The sequence below is a fragment of the Ranitomeya variabilis genome, chromosome 2 (genome assembly GCF_051348905.1).
Source record: "Ranitomeya variabilis isolate aRanVar5 chromosome 2, aRanVar5.hap1, whole genome shotgun sequence".
In the NCBI taxonomy this organism is placed as follows: Eukaryota; Metazoa; Chordata; class Amphibia; order Anura; family Dendrobatidae; genus Ranitomeya; species Ranitomeya variabilis.
In genome coordinates, this window is record NC_135233.1 from 1,067,069,655 (window position 1) to 1,067,087,914 (window position 18,260).

At 42.2% G+C, this 18,260-nt stretch overlaps 1 protein-coding gene across 1 annotated transcript in view; it reads left to right on the forward strand.

Moving 5' to 3' along the window:
• PTCHD4 (patched domain containing 4) overlaps window positions 1–18,260 on the forward strand; it is a 200,758-nt gene that overhangs the window by 125,080 nt on the left and 57,418 nt on the right. Inside the window, 1 exon segment of the mRNA XM_077291536.1 lies at window positions 11,774–12,254. Within this exon segment, the coding sequence (XP_077147651.1) occupies window positions 11,774–12,254 (481 nt within the window).

Genomic DNA, 18,260 nt, shown 5'->3' on the forward strand with positions numbered 1-18,260 from the left:
TTGACGCACAGAACTTGGCAGCTACACATCACAATCGAGGAAAAAAACTATACAGTTACAAATCAGATAAAAAGCAGAGCTTGGTGGTTACACATTAAAACTGAGGTACAGAACTTGGTGATTATACATGAGAGTTCAAGAGGACCTGTCATCAAGTCAAATACTGTATGTCCAGTTGTTGCTCTTATTTTATTGCTGTTGTTCCCCTCAGCATTCCTTTTTTTTAAATCCGCCATATAGTTCCAGCGATATTTGCCTTTTTAATTTAGTGCTAATTTTTATGCCTTAAGTAAAAAACAATATCTTATCACAGTTCATAAATTAATTCACAGTAGGCGGTCGTAGGGTTTAGCAGGCTGGCTCATTCACTCTCTTAAACCAGGACATATTGACACTTTCTGCTAGAAGACACCTCTGTCCTTAGAGTGCTCGCTGCAGCAGGCGGAAAACTAACAGTAGTCCAAATCAGGTCACAGGCAGTTGAGTCGCCCGCCAGCGCCGTGGGGTACTCGGCACCGGGTCCGGTCGCTCCTAAAGGGGATGTCACGGTGGCTGCGACCCGGTCCATGGCCCTGGGCGCTCAATTAAAGGGGAAAGGTCTTTAAAGGGGAATTGAGAATAAAGTCTATTGTTCATAAGGCCACCTGTGGTGTTCGGTCAGTGGGGACCGACGCCGCTTAAAGGGGTCCCCTGGGGTGATGAGATGGCGGCTAGTTGGTAACGCTTCCCACAGGTGAAGCAGGGTCCCAAAGTGTATGGCAGAGATGGTAGTTTGCCGGTAAATAATTGGAGGACACAGTGTTGTAAAGTCTTTACCTGGTTTACTGATGGTAGTAGTGCTTTCCAGTCCAGAGTACCAGGTACAGGTGTCCTGTGGTTCGTCCGGCTCAGAGGCAATGGGAGAATCCCTTTCCCAGTTGAGGTCCGTGAGCCTTTCCTCCTTGCGCTGTTGTATGAGGTCCCTGCTGCCTGAAGCTTACTGGCAAAGTCCTCTTTTTCCCTGTCCTGGAACAGGTACCTGCATGATGGGCAGCTTGAGCCGTTTTACAGGGTCTCTATCATGACCCAGGCTCTTCAGGTGCTGCTGCGTCCTGGACAGCGACATGACCTCAGGCTCCCGGTGCCCGGTTGCTGCGCTCTGGTTCTGAGGGTGCCCGGTCGCAGTTCCCCTCTGAGCCCTTTATCTCTCCTCTGCTCCTTTCCTATGTAGCTCCACCACTTTCAACCCCTTGGGTTCTCTGTCTTTCCTGGAGCTGCAGCACTTCTCTGGCTGCACGGCTCCGTTGTCTGCACTCAGTTGCAGACTTCCTTCTCCTATGGTCTCCCTGGACCAACTGACTGACTTCCTTAGTCTTCCTGGACCAACTAACTAACTCCTCCTCCAGGCCAGGATACATATATCAGAGTGTAACCACTCTGTCAGATCTTAGCATTGCGGTACCTCTTAGCTGGCCCACCTCCAACAATGGACTTAACTCACTACTTTGGCTCAGGACAGAAGTATCTTGGATTATGGGTCAAAGCTGCCTCCTTATAAATTAATACCCCAGCTAAAATGGAGCTGTTCACACATGTGACCAAGCAAACTTTGGTGAATGTACCTAAACCGATATCACAGCCTAAAAGCACCACACATGCAATGAACTATGGAACCTCTTCACCAGGCTGGTCAACGGGGTTCAGATTTCAATCACACTAAGGGCAGATGACGAGTATTATTCTCTTCTCTAAAAACGTCTTTATAATAAGTCTAGGAGAAGTGACTTATTATTGGGGGACTCTTGTAGCCACTCATCTTAAACAAGTCAAAAATATTCCGCACAGCAGTTATATTAAAATCTCTGTTGGCCGGATCAACTTATCAGCTCTTTCCGTACTAGATCGCTGTATCCGCTGTATCCCCTGTATGCTTTTTCCATGTTCCACTGCAGCATTTATAATCAGAATTGCTTCTATAATATTGTTAATTTTCATCTTCCATTGTTGTTTTTTTAAATTATAATCCATCGGTAATTATGTTGTAAGCCGTTCCCGTTCTGCATTTCTTCTCCATTCCGCCATTAACAATACGGATGGGATGTGGAGGCGGAGAGCTGAACCCTAGAGCATTAGGTTTCATTAGATTCAAGCACACTACTCCGATCCGTCCACGTTGTATATTTATATTTTTTGGCATCCGGTGTAATGTTATTCTGTTTGTATTGTAAATTGTGACATCAATGTTTTGTACTGCCCGAGGTCGTATTCCATGGGAGGACGAATCTGCATAATAAATCCATGGGGATCTGCTGGGCTGTGCAGTTTGACATTTCGCGGTAGAATATAACGTTTTGTTTGTAGGTTTCATGAGCGCAGAAGAAGGGGTGCGATGCTCTCTGCAGACGTGTCTTTGTGGGAATGATGCGGTAACACAAATAGATTTTTTGTGGATGATGTTGATGACTCCCTGCCCTGTGAAGTGAGCAGCCTTGTATGTATTATGTATGTAACTCAGGCACAAGATCCAATTAAATGCTATACTGGAGCCAGTGGTGCAACTAGAATCTGATGGGACCCCAGTGCAAAATTTGGACCTCAGTCCCCACCTTCATGTTTGTCAGGTGTATGTGCCTTTGAGGCGTTCTATAAAGACCTAAGTGTTCACCCTCCATGTAATAATGTCCCCATCCTGGCACCTGTCTGTAACAATGTCCCTCGTTGTGGTCCATTCCTGTAATAATGTTCACCTTCCTGGGCTCCTGTTGTGAACTCCGTTTTCAGGCTCCCTCTTGTGGTCACAGATGGTATTGTGTGACTTTGGTTTTTTGGCTCCCCCTGGTGGTTTGGTTTATTATCCTGCGGGTCTGGCTGGATCAGCTGCCTCGTTATTCACCAGGGAGGCTCCTATTTAGCTCTGCTTCACTTCCACTTGTTGCCGGCTGTCAATGTATTCAGTGCTATTCTGATTACTCCTGATTATCTCGTTTTCTGCCTCTTCAGGATAAGCTAAGTTCTGTTTGAATATTTTTTGCTCATCTGCCTGCAATATGATTTCTGTGTATGATGAGTCTAGTCCAGCTTGCTAACATGTGATTTCTTTTTGCTGGTAAGCTATGGGGTACGGAGTTGCTTCCCCCGCACCGTTAGTTGGTGCGGGGGCTCGAGCAATCTCTGCGTGGATATTTTGAATAGGGTTTTTTATTGACCGCACAGTTTCCTTCCTATTTTCTGCTATCTAGTATTAGCAGGCCTCATTTGCTAAATCTATTTCATCTCTGCGTATGTGCTTTCCCCTTGACTCACCGTTAATATTTGTGGGGGGCTATTCTATGTCTTTGGGGTCATTCCACTGAGGCAAGTGAGGACTTACTTTCCCTCCAGGAATAGTCAGTTTCTCAGGCCGTGACGAGACGTCTATGATTTTTAGGTAACGTTCCACGGCTGCCTATAGTTGTTTGCGGATAGGTTGCGGTCAATCTAGTTACCACTTCCCCAGAGCTAGTAGTCTGTTCAGTTACTTAGCTAGTCCGACCTGCGATCCTTGCCACTAGGATCATAACAGGCTCCTTTCTGTAATAATATCCCATCTTGGCCCCTTCCTTCAATAATGTTCAGCTTCCTGGGCCCCTTTCTGTAATAAAGTCCCCTGTCTTGGTCCCTGCCTGCAATAATGTTCACCTTCCTGGGCCCCTTTCTGTAATAATGTCCTCTGCCTTGGCCCCTTCCTGCAATAATGTTCACCTTCCTGGGCCCCTTTCTGTAATAATGTCCCCTGTCTTGGTAATTTCCTGCAATAATGTTCACCTTCCCGGGCTCCTTTCTATAATAATGTCCTCTGCCTTGGCCCCTTCCTGCAATAATGTTCACCTTCCTGGGCCCCTTTCCATAATAATGTCCCCTGTCTTGGCCCCTTCCTGCAATAATGTTCACCTTCCTGGGCCCTTTTCTGTTATAATGTCCTCTGTCTTGGTCCTTTCCTGCAATAATGTTCACCTTCCTGGGCCCTTTCTGTAATAATGTCCCCTGTCTTGGCCCCTTCCTTCAATAATGTTCACCTTCCTGGGCCCCTTTCTGTAATAATGTCCACTGCCTTGGCCCCTTCCTGCAATAATGTTCACCTTCCTGGGCCCCTTTCTGTAATAATATCCTCTGTCTTGGCCCCTTCCTACAATAATGTTCACCTTCCTGGGCCCCTTTCTGTAATAAAGTCCCTTGTCTTGGCCCCTTCCTGCAATAATGTTCACCTTCCAGGGCCCCTTTCTGTAATAATGTCTCCTGTCTTGGCCCCTTCCTACAATAATGTTCACCTTCCTGGGCCTCTTTCTGTAATAAAGTCCCTTGTCTTGGCCCCTTCCTGCAATAATGTTCACCTTCCTGAGCCCCTTTCTGTAGTAATGTTCCCTGTCTTGGCCCCATTCTGTAATAATGTCCCTTATCCTGGGCCCCTTCTTGGTATAATGTTTCCCATCATCTTTCCCTTCCTGGTATAATGTCCCCTGTCCTGGGCTTCTTCTAATTGACCGATGATGGGTATTGCAATGCGAATCTAAACATCAACTTTGTTTTTTCTTCCCCTTTTTACAAGACGTATAACTTTTTTTTCTTCGGTTGAAATAGCTGTGTGAGGGCTTGTTTTTTTGCAGGACGAATCTAGTTTATTAGTCATCATGTTTTGAATTATGATATTCATTTTACCATATAATGTACTGAAGTACTGGAAAAAAATTCAATGGGTTGAATGGTTAAAAAAAAACATCATAGTCTTCTGGGTTTTGTTTTTACATTTGTACATTTTCATTTCAAGGTAAAAATGACACAGTACCTTAATTCTCTAGGTGGGGTACTATTACGGAGAGACAAATTTATATTCTTTTTTGTGTCTTTTTTTAAATCACAACTTTATAAAAATTATTGGTTTCTGCCCCATTTTCTAAGATCCATATACTGGTATATTTTTTTCATTTTCACTTTTTATGGAGCAGAATAGGGGCTTGTTTTTTGAAGGGCAAGTTGACGATTTGAGGGGTGCCAATTTAAGGGGCAAATTGCTTTTTGGTCACTTTTTATTCCTTTTTTATTTATGTGGAGATGAAATAAGCCAAAAAAAACTAAGTTCTGGCATTTGATTTTTTTGATGGCGTCAATCATGTAAGTTAAATAATTTTATATTTTGAAAGATTGGATTTTTATGTACAAATATGCTTTTTTTTTTTTTTTTTTTTTTGCATTTGTAAAAAGGGGCTGTGATTTAAAATTTTATTTTTGTTATACATTTTTTTACCCTTCCTATAAAAAAAACCTTAATTCAGTAAAAACAAACCTATTCTGTGCCGTATATTATTTTTTTTGTACTGCAAAAAAGGTCAATGTGTGATGAACGCCACTTAATATATTTAGACCTCAACTCAGACTGTGAAATAAATTCAGATCCCATATCAGATCCTATAAAAAAAATGCACACCCCAGACTAGATCCCAAAACAAATTCAGATCCCAAGTCAAATCCGCCTCCAAAAAAAAATACATCCTAAAATAAATTCAGACCCTAGACCTGTCCTTTAGACCCCGGGCAAGACCTAAAGTTCAGTCCAAAAGAGACCCTAGAATGAATTCACACTCCAGATCAGAGGCCCCAAAAAATTACGCCCCAGACAATGACTCAAAACAAATTCGGACCCTAGCTGAAACTCTAGAATAAATCCAGGCCATAAATCCACTCCCCACAAAAAATCAAGACACCAGATCGGACCACAGAACAAACTCAGACCCCAGATCCAGCCAATACAAATTGAGACCTTAGATCAGACTCTAGAATAAATACAGACCTCAGAACAGATCAGCAAATCATTTACACCCCAGACCAAATCCAAAATAAATGTGATCCTCACACCAGACCCCAAATTAATCTCAGACTCCAGACAAGATCCTATAATAAATGTAGACCCCTTATCCATTCCTGAAATAAAGCCAGAGACCAGAACCCAAAATAGATTCCGTCTCCAGACCAGATCTCAGAATAAACCCAGACTAGACCCTAGAATAAATTCAGACTCAAGACCAGATCCTAATAAAATTTACACCCCAAACTAGACCCCAAGATAAATTCAGACCCCCAGAAAAAATTAAAACCTCAGACAAGACCCTAGAGTAAACTGCAAAATAAATCCAGAACCCAAAAAATACAATTCAGAGCCAAGACCAGACCCCAAAATTACTGCTCTGCACTCCCAGTCAAGAATCTCTTGACAAGGTTCCTTGATAAGTGACTGATAAGGTCCCTGATGGCCATGTGGAAATCTTTATAGTCTATGATGGGGAAGATAATGATTATGGTCTACTAAGAAGAACATATTTTGTATGCTATGATGGTGTTTTTGAATAACTTTTTTTATTGGGGGTGATAGTCTACTTATCGACTAGAACGGGAAAATTGGGTAAGTGACTGATATGGTCCCTGATGGTCATGTGGAAAGCTTAATAGTCTATGATGGTAAAGATAGTCATTATGGTCTACTAGGAGGAGGATATTTTGTATGCTATGGTGGTGTGTGATAGGATAACCCTTTTTGGGGGGAGGGATAGTCTAGTTATTTGTTAGAACAGAAAAATTGGATAACTGACTGATATGGTCCCTGATGGTCATGTGGACAGCTTTATAGTCTAGAATGACGAAGATAATCATTATGGTCTACTAGGAGGAGGATATTTTGTGTGCTGTTGTGGTGTGTTATAGATAATTTTTTTTATTGGGTGTGATAGTCTAGTCATCTGTTAGAGCGGAGAAATTGGATAACTGACTGATATGGTCCCTGATGGTCATGTGGACAGCTTTATAGTCTATGATGGAGAGGATAGTCTCTTAAGTTTATTACGAGAATATTTTGTATGCTATGGTGGTGATAGTCTAGAAATCTACTAGAACAGGAAAATTGGGTAAGTGACTGATATGGTCCCTGATGGTCATGTGGACAGCTTTATAGACTATGATGGAGAAGATAGTCACTATGGTCTACTAGGCGGAGGATATTTTGTATGCTATGATAATGTGTTAGACTCATTTTTTATTGGGGGTGATAGCCTAGGTATCTGTTAGAATAGGACAATTGAGTAAATGATTGATATGGTCCCTGGTGGACATTTAATATCCTAGAGGAATGATAATCCGGTGATACATTTGGGGACTATAATAATACATTGGGGACAGTTTATTAACTTATCGGACAGTATAGGTAACTAATTTGAGTTGGTTCAGTGAGGAGCGGACAGTTACTTATTAGATTTTTACCTGGAAGACTAGATAAAAACATGCAAGGTAAGTGACTAGATTCTGTCGATTCCTGCGCACATGAAGCTATTTTTCTACGTTCAGTAATTCTCCTTACCTCTCGGCATTGACACCTTCTATTCCCCGGTTATGTCGGCATGTTGCGGCTGATTTGTTATCTCCTGTAGACACATGCAGCTGACACAGAAAATCCACATGCAGCAAAATGTAACGAGGCTGCAGCCATTGTTTCCCCGATAATGAGGTTAGCGCTTTCTTCTCCGCCGAGACTCCGTGAGTCATTTCCACTCGCTACTTGTTAAAATACAAAAACACATTGATGTGCCATGAGAATAAACGTAGCCACACACAACTGATGATGAAATCACAATGGTTCCGATTTTCAAAAAAAAATTCTACAATAAAAATATGTAAGCAAAAAAACAAGTCTTCTGACAGAGCTAATGACAGCTGATCTGTGGGGGTGTCGGGTGTCTGACTGTCACCAATAGGATATTAGTGACCTACATGATGAATAAGTCATCAATATCATTTGAACCCTTTAAATAAATAAATTAGGTCTGATGAGATTGGTGTACTTACTTTGAAAAAACTATGTACATTTGAGATTGGTGTACTCTGAAAAAATTATGTACCTCTGATGAGATTGGTGTAGTTATTTTGAAACACTGTGTAGATCTGATGAGATTGGTTTACTTACTGTAAAAAAAACTACGTTTGATGAGATTGGTGTACTTACTTTGAAAAACTATGTAGGTCTGATGAGATTGGTGTACTTTGAAAGAACTATGTACAATTGATGTACTTACTTTGAAAAACTATGCAGATCTGATTAGATTGGTGTACTTACTTTGAAATAACTATGTAGGTCTGATGAGATTGGTGTACTTACTTTGAAAAACTATGTCAAAATGGCTGTATAATCCTCCTTTACACAATTTTATTGCCTTATATTAAAACGACTGCTGGATTCATGAAAGACTCGATTTAATATCAGGATAAGGATAGGTTCATATAGGAAGAAAATTACCATATAACCTGCTGTAAGGAAGTAAAACGCAAAAGTGCGTATAAATAATAAAGGGCACTTGTTAAACACTTAAAAATAACAAAATAATAAAAGCCGTCCCACCTCGACAAGGTGTACCCTATTAGGACGGTCTTAATGATAGAGAATAGGACCATCCCAATTCAGGTACACCTTGTCGATGTGGGATTGATTTTACGTTTACTAAGTACCCTATGTTTTACTTACTTACACCAGGGCAGGGCCGGACTGGCCATCTGGCAATTCTGGCAAATGGTAGAAGGGCCGGTCTGGTTATGGGCTGCCTTGTCTGCTACGTTGTTAGCAGAATCAGTGTTCTCAAGACACCCATACTGTTGAAAGTTGTGACGGAGCACAAAGCCGCTGAATCCGTCACCCCAGCAGGCGACAGGTATCATTAGAAATATTGTTCTGGTGCTTGGGGACGGAGACAACATGGGCCAGGGCTGAATTTCAGCCCCACTCCCTACCTGCACCAGGGTATTTTCTCATTTTGCTTTTATCTTAGGTTTTGTCTGTTGAATGGTCAGTGTGAACATGCTCTTCAAGCACCTTATGCCAAGAACTGCTCATATAAGAGGGTTGAAGCTCACCCTTGCACAGCGGCCCACCAGAGGATTGTCCTGCTCTCCGGCGGGCCAGTCCAAGCCTGTTTGCATTCACACCAATTTACACTCTGGCTCATTTCTTTGGATTAGATTCACGTAGGAGTTTATTTTACATGGATTTTTCTGGCTGAACAATCCACATTTAAAAATCACTAGGTGTTTTTTGTTGTCATTTTGTAGGCACGCGCCTCTTTTGCTGCTATTTTGATGTGGTTTTCATTGGTTTTATTTATTTATATTTATTTGTTAGGACGGGCAGTCAGCGTTCGTAGCGCTGTAGGATTTGTGTCTGCTGCACTGCGTAAAGTATGACAAAGCCTATAAACTACACAAATGCTGTATCTAGTCATATACAGGAGGACGCAGAGATGTTTTATTTCTGCCTTAAGACATTTATGTACCTAATAAAAAAAGCATCAAAATACAAAAACGCATAGAAAGGAAAAATAGAAAGGGAAATGTAATAATAAGGACGTGATCAGACTCTAGATTAGGTAAAAGTGATGATGACATCAGGGGTAACGTTTCTCCTTGAGGATAGTGACAAGCCAAGCCGGGCCTGTCAGAGTGAGGAGACTTATAAGCCATGCATGCTCCTCGGAGAAATTAAATATGCAAATTGCCTCTTCAGGAGACTTGAACTCTAGTACCCCTTATTGGAAGCAGCAATCCTAAACCCTAACCCTTTAAAAGGGAACCTGTCAGCAGGATTGTGCACAGTAACCTACACACAGTGTCAGGTCGGCCTTTATACTAATTACAATGATACCTGGTGATGGAATCTGTCTTGTGGTTGTTGTGTAATCTTTAATTTCAGTTTTGAGCTAATGATATGGCCGTGCTCCAGGGCGGCCTGTGGGGGGGTTCTGTATGTGGTGCTCTGATTAGGTATTCATCTGTATGGCTACTGACCCATCACTAATCCCTCACTGACCCGCCCCCTAGTTTACATAATGAATATTATATATACTTATTGAAAAAAAAACCCTACTGGTGTATATAGAGATCTGATAGCTGCTACTGCACAGGCGTGGGCGACGCCATCTTGGAGGAGGAATTTTTTTTTCTTCTCCAGCAAGATAATAATAATAATATATAATATATAATAATAATAATTTTTATTTATATAGCGCCAACATATTCTGCAGCGCTTTACAACTTATAGAGGGGACTTGTACAGACAATAGACATTACAGCATCACAGAAATCACAGTTCAAAACAGATACCAGGAGGAATGAGGGCCCTGCTCGCAAGCTTACAAACTATGAGGAAAAGGGCAGACACGAGAGGTGGATGGCGCCGCCTGTGCAACAGCAGCTATCAGATCACCTCTATACAAATAAAGATTAAACAACAACCACAAGACGGATTTCATCACCAGGTATCATTGTGATCAGTATAACGGCGCCGACCTGACAGTGTGTGTAGGTTACTGTGCACAATCCTGCTGACAGGTTCACTTTAACGAGCCTTGCCATATTTTAAGCCTCTCACCTAACCAAATCAGATCTTATACTTTGCACTGAGGGGCAACATCCCGAAACACCGTGTCTGCAATTTGAGATTCTGGTTTGGCTTTTACCTTAAGTGACGTGGCAGGGTTTGTTAAAGGGTTGATATTAACTTTTAGGATTTCTGCTTCCAATAGGTGGCACTAGAATTCAAAGGCTATTCCTCTCTGAAGAGGCGATTTCCATTACCAATATTTAAAAACCTATTGATTGCGTTCTTACTTCATTTGCTTGTTTCTCTACATGCATTGATGGATGGATGGATAGATGGATGGAGATAGATACTAGATAAATAATAGATAGATAATAAATCGATAATAGATAGATAGATAATAGATAATAGATAATAGATAGATAATAGATAGATAGATAGATAGATAGATAGATAGATAGTAGATAGATAGATGATAGATAGATGATAGATAATAGATAGATGATAGATAGATAATAGATAGATAGATAATAGATAGATAGATAGATAAATAGATCTGAGACAGATAATAGATAGATCTGAGATAGATGATAGATAATTGATAGATAGATAGGTAGATAGTAGATAGATAGATGATGATAGATAGATGATAGATAGATAATAGATAGATGATAGATAGATAATAGATAGATGATAGATAGATAATAGATAGGTAGACGATAGATAGATGATAGATAGATAGATAGATAGATAGATAGATAGATAGATAGATAGATAGATAATAGATAGATAATAGATAGATAGATAGATAATAGATAGATGATAGATAGATGATAGATAAATAGATCTGAGACAGATAATAGATAGATGATAGATAGGTAGATAATATATAGGTAGATAATAGATAGATGATAGATAGATAGATGATAGATAGATAGATAGATAGATAGATAGATAGATAATAGAAAGATAGATAGATGATAGATAAATAGATCTGAGACAGATAATAGACAGATAATAGATAGGTGATAGATAGGTAGATAATAGATAGATAGATAGATAGATAGATAGATAGATAGATAGATAGATAGATAATAGATAAATAGATCTGAGACAGATAATAGACAGATAATAGATAGGTGATAGTTAGATAATATATAGGTAGATAATAGATAGATAGATAGATAGATAGATAGATAGATAGATAGATAGAAATCAAAGAGAAGCAGCGTACCATGTGTAAGTCAAGGTAAGTGAATTAAGTAGTAATAATGACATGTAAAACATTTTTTTTAATTCAATGGTTGCAAAAATCTTAGCGCCCATAGTGTGTTATTATATTTCTCAGGTCTCTAACTTCTCTGTTTCATTGCCAGCCTTTAATTCCATAGTTTTTTTGTGGTTTTGCAGAATGGAAGACAGAGTTTCATTGGACACCAGTTGGGGGGAGTTGCAGAAGTCCCAAACAGCAAAGATCAAAGGGTCAAGTCAGCGAGAGCCATTCAAATGACCTACTACCTCCAGAACTATGGCTCTGCTATACAAGACCACATCAACAAACAGTGGGAAAATGAATTTTGCACACGCATTCACCAGCTGCAAGAAGAACATCCAGATATCCAGATGTTTTCGATCACATCGTTCAGCTTGCTCAGAGACTTTCAGAAAACCATAGAGTTGTCTAGAAGTATGATAGTGGTGAGTCTCATGCTGGTTCTCCTGGCGGCCACTCTCTCCAGCTCTATGAAAGACTGTCTACGTAGCAAGCCTTTCTTGGGTCTACTGGGAGTACTCACTATTTGTATCTCCATTGTCACAGCGGCAGGGATATTTTTCGTAACGGGTGGAAGATATAACTCGACTCTGCTAGGAATACCATTCTTTGCTATGGGTAATGATTTATTTTACTTATATGGTTGATTAGAGAAGTGCGATTTCTAATATGAATTATTAGAAAAAAAAATTAACTGTTGAGTGTTGACAGGATAAAATAAATAAATTGGGTAAATGTTTGGGCAAGGTGAGTGTGAAAATGTATTATTTTTTTAATATATTCTTTTAATTATATTATTATAGTATTATTTTAATATTGTATAGTATGACAAGGCAGGATAAAGTAGGAGGTTGTCTCATAAAGAATACCACTTCTTTCAATGAAGCCCATATAGGGGTCAGTAGACTGCTATAGTTCAGGTTTTTCAAATAATTGGTGATCAAATGACATAGATATGTGAGGTAGCCAGGGTGGTAGACATGGCGAGGGGCTGTTGGGTTCCCACACCCTGGCACCCCGCAAATAAAAAAAATATAATGTCTCGTCTGTTGTGTGGTGTGGGAGTATTACACAAAACTCACATTTGCGTTTGCAGATCCTGCTGCTCCCATAGTCCCCTCTCCAGATGATATCACAGACACACTGGAGCAGACACCATATTCCGCTTTAACAGTGCAACTTTACTTGGTAACAAGGAATCCATGGGAGTTTCAGTACAGCACAAGTTCATATTTTCAGCCTAGGCTTTCCTTCTCAATGCTTGCTCCTCTAGCCTCTGAGATGCTTGTCCTGGCTCTGCGGTCCCATACTCAGCCTGACCTTTCCCTCTCAATGCTGGATCCTCTAGCCTCTGAGAGACTCATCCTGGCTCTGTGGTCCCATACTCAGCATGAGCTTTCCCTCTCAATGATGGCTCCTCTAGCCTCTGAGATGCTCTTCCTAGCTCTGCGGTCCCGTACTCAACCTGAGCTTTCCTTCTCAATGTTGGCTCCTCTAGCCCGTGAGATGCTCTTCCTGGCTCTGCGGTCCCATATTCAGCCTGAGCTTTCCTTCTCAATGCTGGCTCCTCTAGTCTCTGAGATGCTTGTCCTGGCTCTGCGGTCCCGTATTCAGCCTGAGCTTTCCCTCTCAATGCTGGCTCCTCTAGCCCCTGAGATGCTCTTCCTGGCTCTATGGTCCCATATTCAGCCTGAGCTTTCCTTCTCAGTGCTCGCTCCTCTAGCCTCTAAGATGCTCTTCCTGGCGCTGTGGTCCCATATTCAGTCTGAGCTTTCTTTCTCAATGCTGGCTCCTCTAGCCTCAGAGAGGCTCAACCTGGCTCTGTGGTCCCATACTCAGCCTGAGCTTTCCCTCTCAATGATGTCTCCTCTACCCTCTGAGATGCTCTTCCTGGCTCTGCAGTCCCGTACTCAGCCTGAGCTTTCCTTCTCAATGTTGGCTCCTCTAGCCCGTGAGATGCTCTTCCTGGCTCTGCAGTCCCATATTCAGTCTGAGCTTTCTTTCTCAATGCTGGTTCCTCTAGCCTCTGAGAGGCTCATCCTGGCTCTGTGGTCCCATACTCAGCCTGAGCTTTCCTTCTCAATGCTGGCTCCTCTAGCCCGTGAGATGCTCTTCCTGGCTCTGCGGTCCCATATTCAGCCTGAGCTTTCCTTCTCAATGCTGGCTCCTCTAGTCTCTGAGATGCTTGTCCTGTCTCTGGGGTCCCATATTCAGCCTCAGCTTTCCCTCTCAATGCTGTCTTCTCTAGTCTCTGAGATGCTTGTCCTGTCTCTGGGGTCCCATATTCAGCCTGAGCTTTCCCTCTCAATGCTGGCTCCTCTAGCCTCTGAGATGCTCGTCCTGGCTCTAGGATCCCCATATTCCTGGGCCAACTTTCCCATACTGATTCCCACTCCAGCATCCCTTTACTGGTAGATAAAAAAGGTTCCTCTGTCCTGATTTGAGCCATAGGCCCCGGTTTCTCTAAGGGATGCCGTTGTACCAATTGGCGGCCGACCGCATTCTGCTTTTCCCAAGCGCTCTGTGCCTTTCCGTACTGCTTGGTCTTCTGGCCTGTTCTGCCGTCTCCTGCATCACTCTCCAGCACTTTTCTTAATGTTACAACAATGGTACACTATCTAAAAATGAAGAAAAAGATCATGTCCACATATGTGGGAGCACCTCAACATATAGAAAACGGATAATTTTATTGATGAGCATTCAAAAATACAGAAAACATATACAAGAGCATTTCACACAGAAAAAAGATTAAAAACATTTAAAAGTGCAACATGCAGCACAAGCCTATGCATAAGTCATACCCTAATATGGGGGGAAAGACATCCCACATCCATATCCCCACAAAGATAATCATAAGATATCCATATATGATTCCTATAGTCAGTATGACAGCATATAGAGTTTTCAAACCAAAGCAACAAATTCAGTATACATCCATAACCTTACCAGTATCACAGTACCATATGGGCCTGAAAGAGGGACCAATATGAGTCTTAGCAAACAACAAATAAACAGTCTCTAAAAAGGCTACAAGGATTAGAGCCTTAGAAATCAAAAAAGCCGGATATAAGGTCCATGCGTACCCAGGAACAAAATCCACATACGCCTTTTTAAGCTCCAAGTGCTGGTATTAGGCTAAGGCCATATGCGCAATGGTAGAAAAAGAAGGGGGGAAGAAGGAGAGGATGTGGGATAGGCTCCCACGCGTATCGCCGCAGAAATTGCAGCTTCCTCAGGGAAAAGTAGCATGTTGTGTGAAGTGCCCAACGAGTATATATATACAGTATATATGGTCTAATAGTATGTATGGAGGATTGGTCGGGGGAGATCTTGATCACACATGTCTGATTTCAGACTGACAATCGTATTGCTTTTCCTGAGATAAGCTCCTGTCAACTTGCCACTTGGTGGCTTTCTTGTAAAGAACCCAAGAACGCTCTCGGCCGAGTGAGTGCTCCTGTATATGAGAAAGTCAGCTGAGATGTCTGTCCTCTGAACGCTTAAAATATTTGATACTGTATTCCACCATATATAGTAAACATTAGTTTAATCTAAATATTCAAATATCACCCAATGCTGTAAGATAGGATGGGGACAATATATTCGACAGAGGAGAGCTACACAGACATAAAAACTCTCCCATCCCCCCACTACCTAACCTACTTACAACACTCAGGAGCATTGAAAACCTGGAGAGGAGTTTTGAGATTACTGAGCTTGCGCTGGCTGGGGCCAGTGATATGGAGGAGGGTGGAAGTGGGGCCGATCAGGACAGAGAAGTAAGCAGCTGGGGAAATGTTGCCAGAAGGGGTAGGAGTAGGTGGAAAAGTTCCAGGTAGCCCAGTCCTAATCTGGCACAACCTAGTAAATATGCCTGTTTGGCTGATATTAGGAATGCAAGCCCATGACTGGATTCACTGTAGCAGGACATTGCTCCTAGTGCAGCAAAGGCCAAAGGCCAGACAGATGTTGATGGTAAGGGACTCTATAATTAGGAGGACAGACAGGGTCATATTCCGCCGAGACTGTGAATGCTGAACAGTGTGTTGTCTGCCGGGTGCTCGGGTTCGACATTTTGTGAATCAGATAGACAGATTGCTGGGTGGGTCTGGGGAAAACCCAGTGGTCCTGGTACACATCGGTACCAATGACAAAGTTAGAGGGAGGTGGAAGGTCCTTAAGAATGATTACAGAAAACTAGGAGAGAAGCTGAAGGCCAGAGCCTCCAAGGTGGTATTTTCATAAATATGTAGCTTAGAAAAAAGATGCCTCAGAGGAGATCTCATTTACATGTATAAATATATGTGTGGCCAGTCTAAAACACTGGCACATGACTTGCTCCTTCCAAAGACCGTGCTGAGTAGTAGGGGGCACTCATTACGGGTGGAAGAAAGGTGATTCCGACAGCTAAACAGGAAAGGGTCCTTTACAGTTAGAGCAGTCAGATTGTGGAATGTCGACCACAAGAGGTAGTAATGGCTGACACTATAATAGCTTTTAAAAAGGGCTGGATGATTTCCTTGATACACAACATTATGGGTTATAGTTAAATTAGTGACGAAATGTATAATTGGTGGAGAAAGGTTGAACTTGATGGACCGAGGTCTACATAACTATGTACAACATAATAGAGCTAAGTAGCAAAGTGCACTGGCCGACACCAATGTATGCACACTATAAATTGCTGACTGCTTCCCTGTATTAGAATATTACCATACATTTGGAGGCAATATATGTTTATGTCGTAGAAAATAATAGTTTTCACTTTCAATTTTCAAATATTGAGGGATCTAGAGCTGCAAAACTGCACCTGCATAGATTCAGTACAGACGTGTCCAGCGTGCACTGCTGCCAGACATGTACACCAGCCAACTTACGATGAATTTGACAGGAGGCTGTGCCCATGCCCGCCCATGCCATACTCCTATTGGTGTAGCTGGATTGACATATAAACACTGAACGTTGCAGTATTTTTGCGCAACCGCTGAGTTGCATGTCTCACAGATGTTCAACAGCCACAACAAATACAGGGATTACCTAACAAATAGATAATCCCTGCACATGTTGTGGCTGTCAAACAACCATGAGACATGCAGCCACAGGAACTCATACATAATATTAGAGCACACCGAAGACACTCACGAGCATGCTCGGATAACACATTATCTGAAAACCCTCACTCATCATTACTGGGGAACCTTTTTTGTGCTAAGGGCCCGTTTGGATATTTATACCATCATTTGGGGACCGCACAAAATTATCAACTTGAAACGTGTTATATTTCGTCAAACAACTAGATAACTCACCCTAATGTGAGGGTGTCTGGAACTGATTCTCTTTGATGAGATGTGTGATGTTAGGTGGTATTTATCAAGTTGCTACTCACAATTGCTTTTCCAAGTTTGCGTTGACTTGGGGCACAGTTGACTCTTTGTGACGATAAGTTTTGTAGCAGTAAGTTGCTCTGAACACAGTTGTCTATTACACTGCATGTCTCGTCACAGTGCGAAATTCATATACATTACATAAGAGACACTGGGATTGGAGCGTGTACAGCACATAGAAGACACTGGTGCTGAAGCATACACATCATATAGTAGACACTGGGGCTGCAGCATATACAGCACATAAGAGACACTGGGGAAAAGCATATATATTACATAGGATTTTCTGGAGCAGGAGCATATACATCACATAGAAGATTCTAGGGCAGAAGCATATGCATCACATAGCAGATGCAGCAACTGCAGTATATACAGAATATTGGAGAAGCTGGTGCTGGACTATATACAATAGAAGACATTGGGGCTGGAGCACGTACATCAAAAGAGACAATGGGGCAGAAGGATGTACATTACAGGAGATATTGCAGCAGCAGAATGTACATCACCGGGCACAGTAGGGTTGCAGTATATACAATACGAGACAATGGGGCTGGAGCATGTACATCACAGGAAACAGAGGGGCAGGAGCATGTACATCACAAGAGACAGTGAGGCTGGAGCATGTACATCACTGGAGACAGTGAGGCTGGAGCATGTACATCATTGGAGACAGTGAGGCTGGAGCATGTACATCACTGGAGACAGTGAGGCTGGAGCATGTACATCACTGGAGACAGTGAGGCTGGAGCATGTACATCACAGGAGACAGTGAGGCTGGAGCATGTACATCACTGGAGACAGTGAGGCTGGAGCATGTGCATCACAGGAGACAGTGAGGCTGGAGCATGTACATCACAGGAGACAGTGAGGCTGGAGCATGTACATCACAGGAAACAGAGGGGCAGGAGCATGTACATCACAAGAGACAGTGAGGCTGGAGCATGTACATCACTGGAGACAGTGAGGCTGGAGCATGTACATCACTGGAGACAGTGAGGCTGAAGCATGTGCATCACAGGAGACAGTGAGGCTGGAGCATGTACATCACTGGAGACAGTGAGGCTGGAGCATGTACATCACTGGAGACAGTGAGGCTGGAGCATGTACATCACTGGAGACAGTGAGGCTGGAGCATGTGCATCACAGGAGACAGTGAGGCTGGAGCATGTACATCACAGGAGACAGTGAGGCTGGAGCATGTACATCACAGGAGACAGTGAGGCTGGAGCATGTACATCAC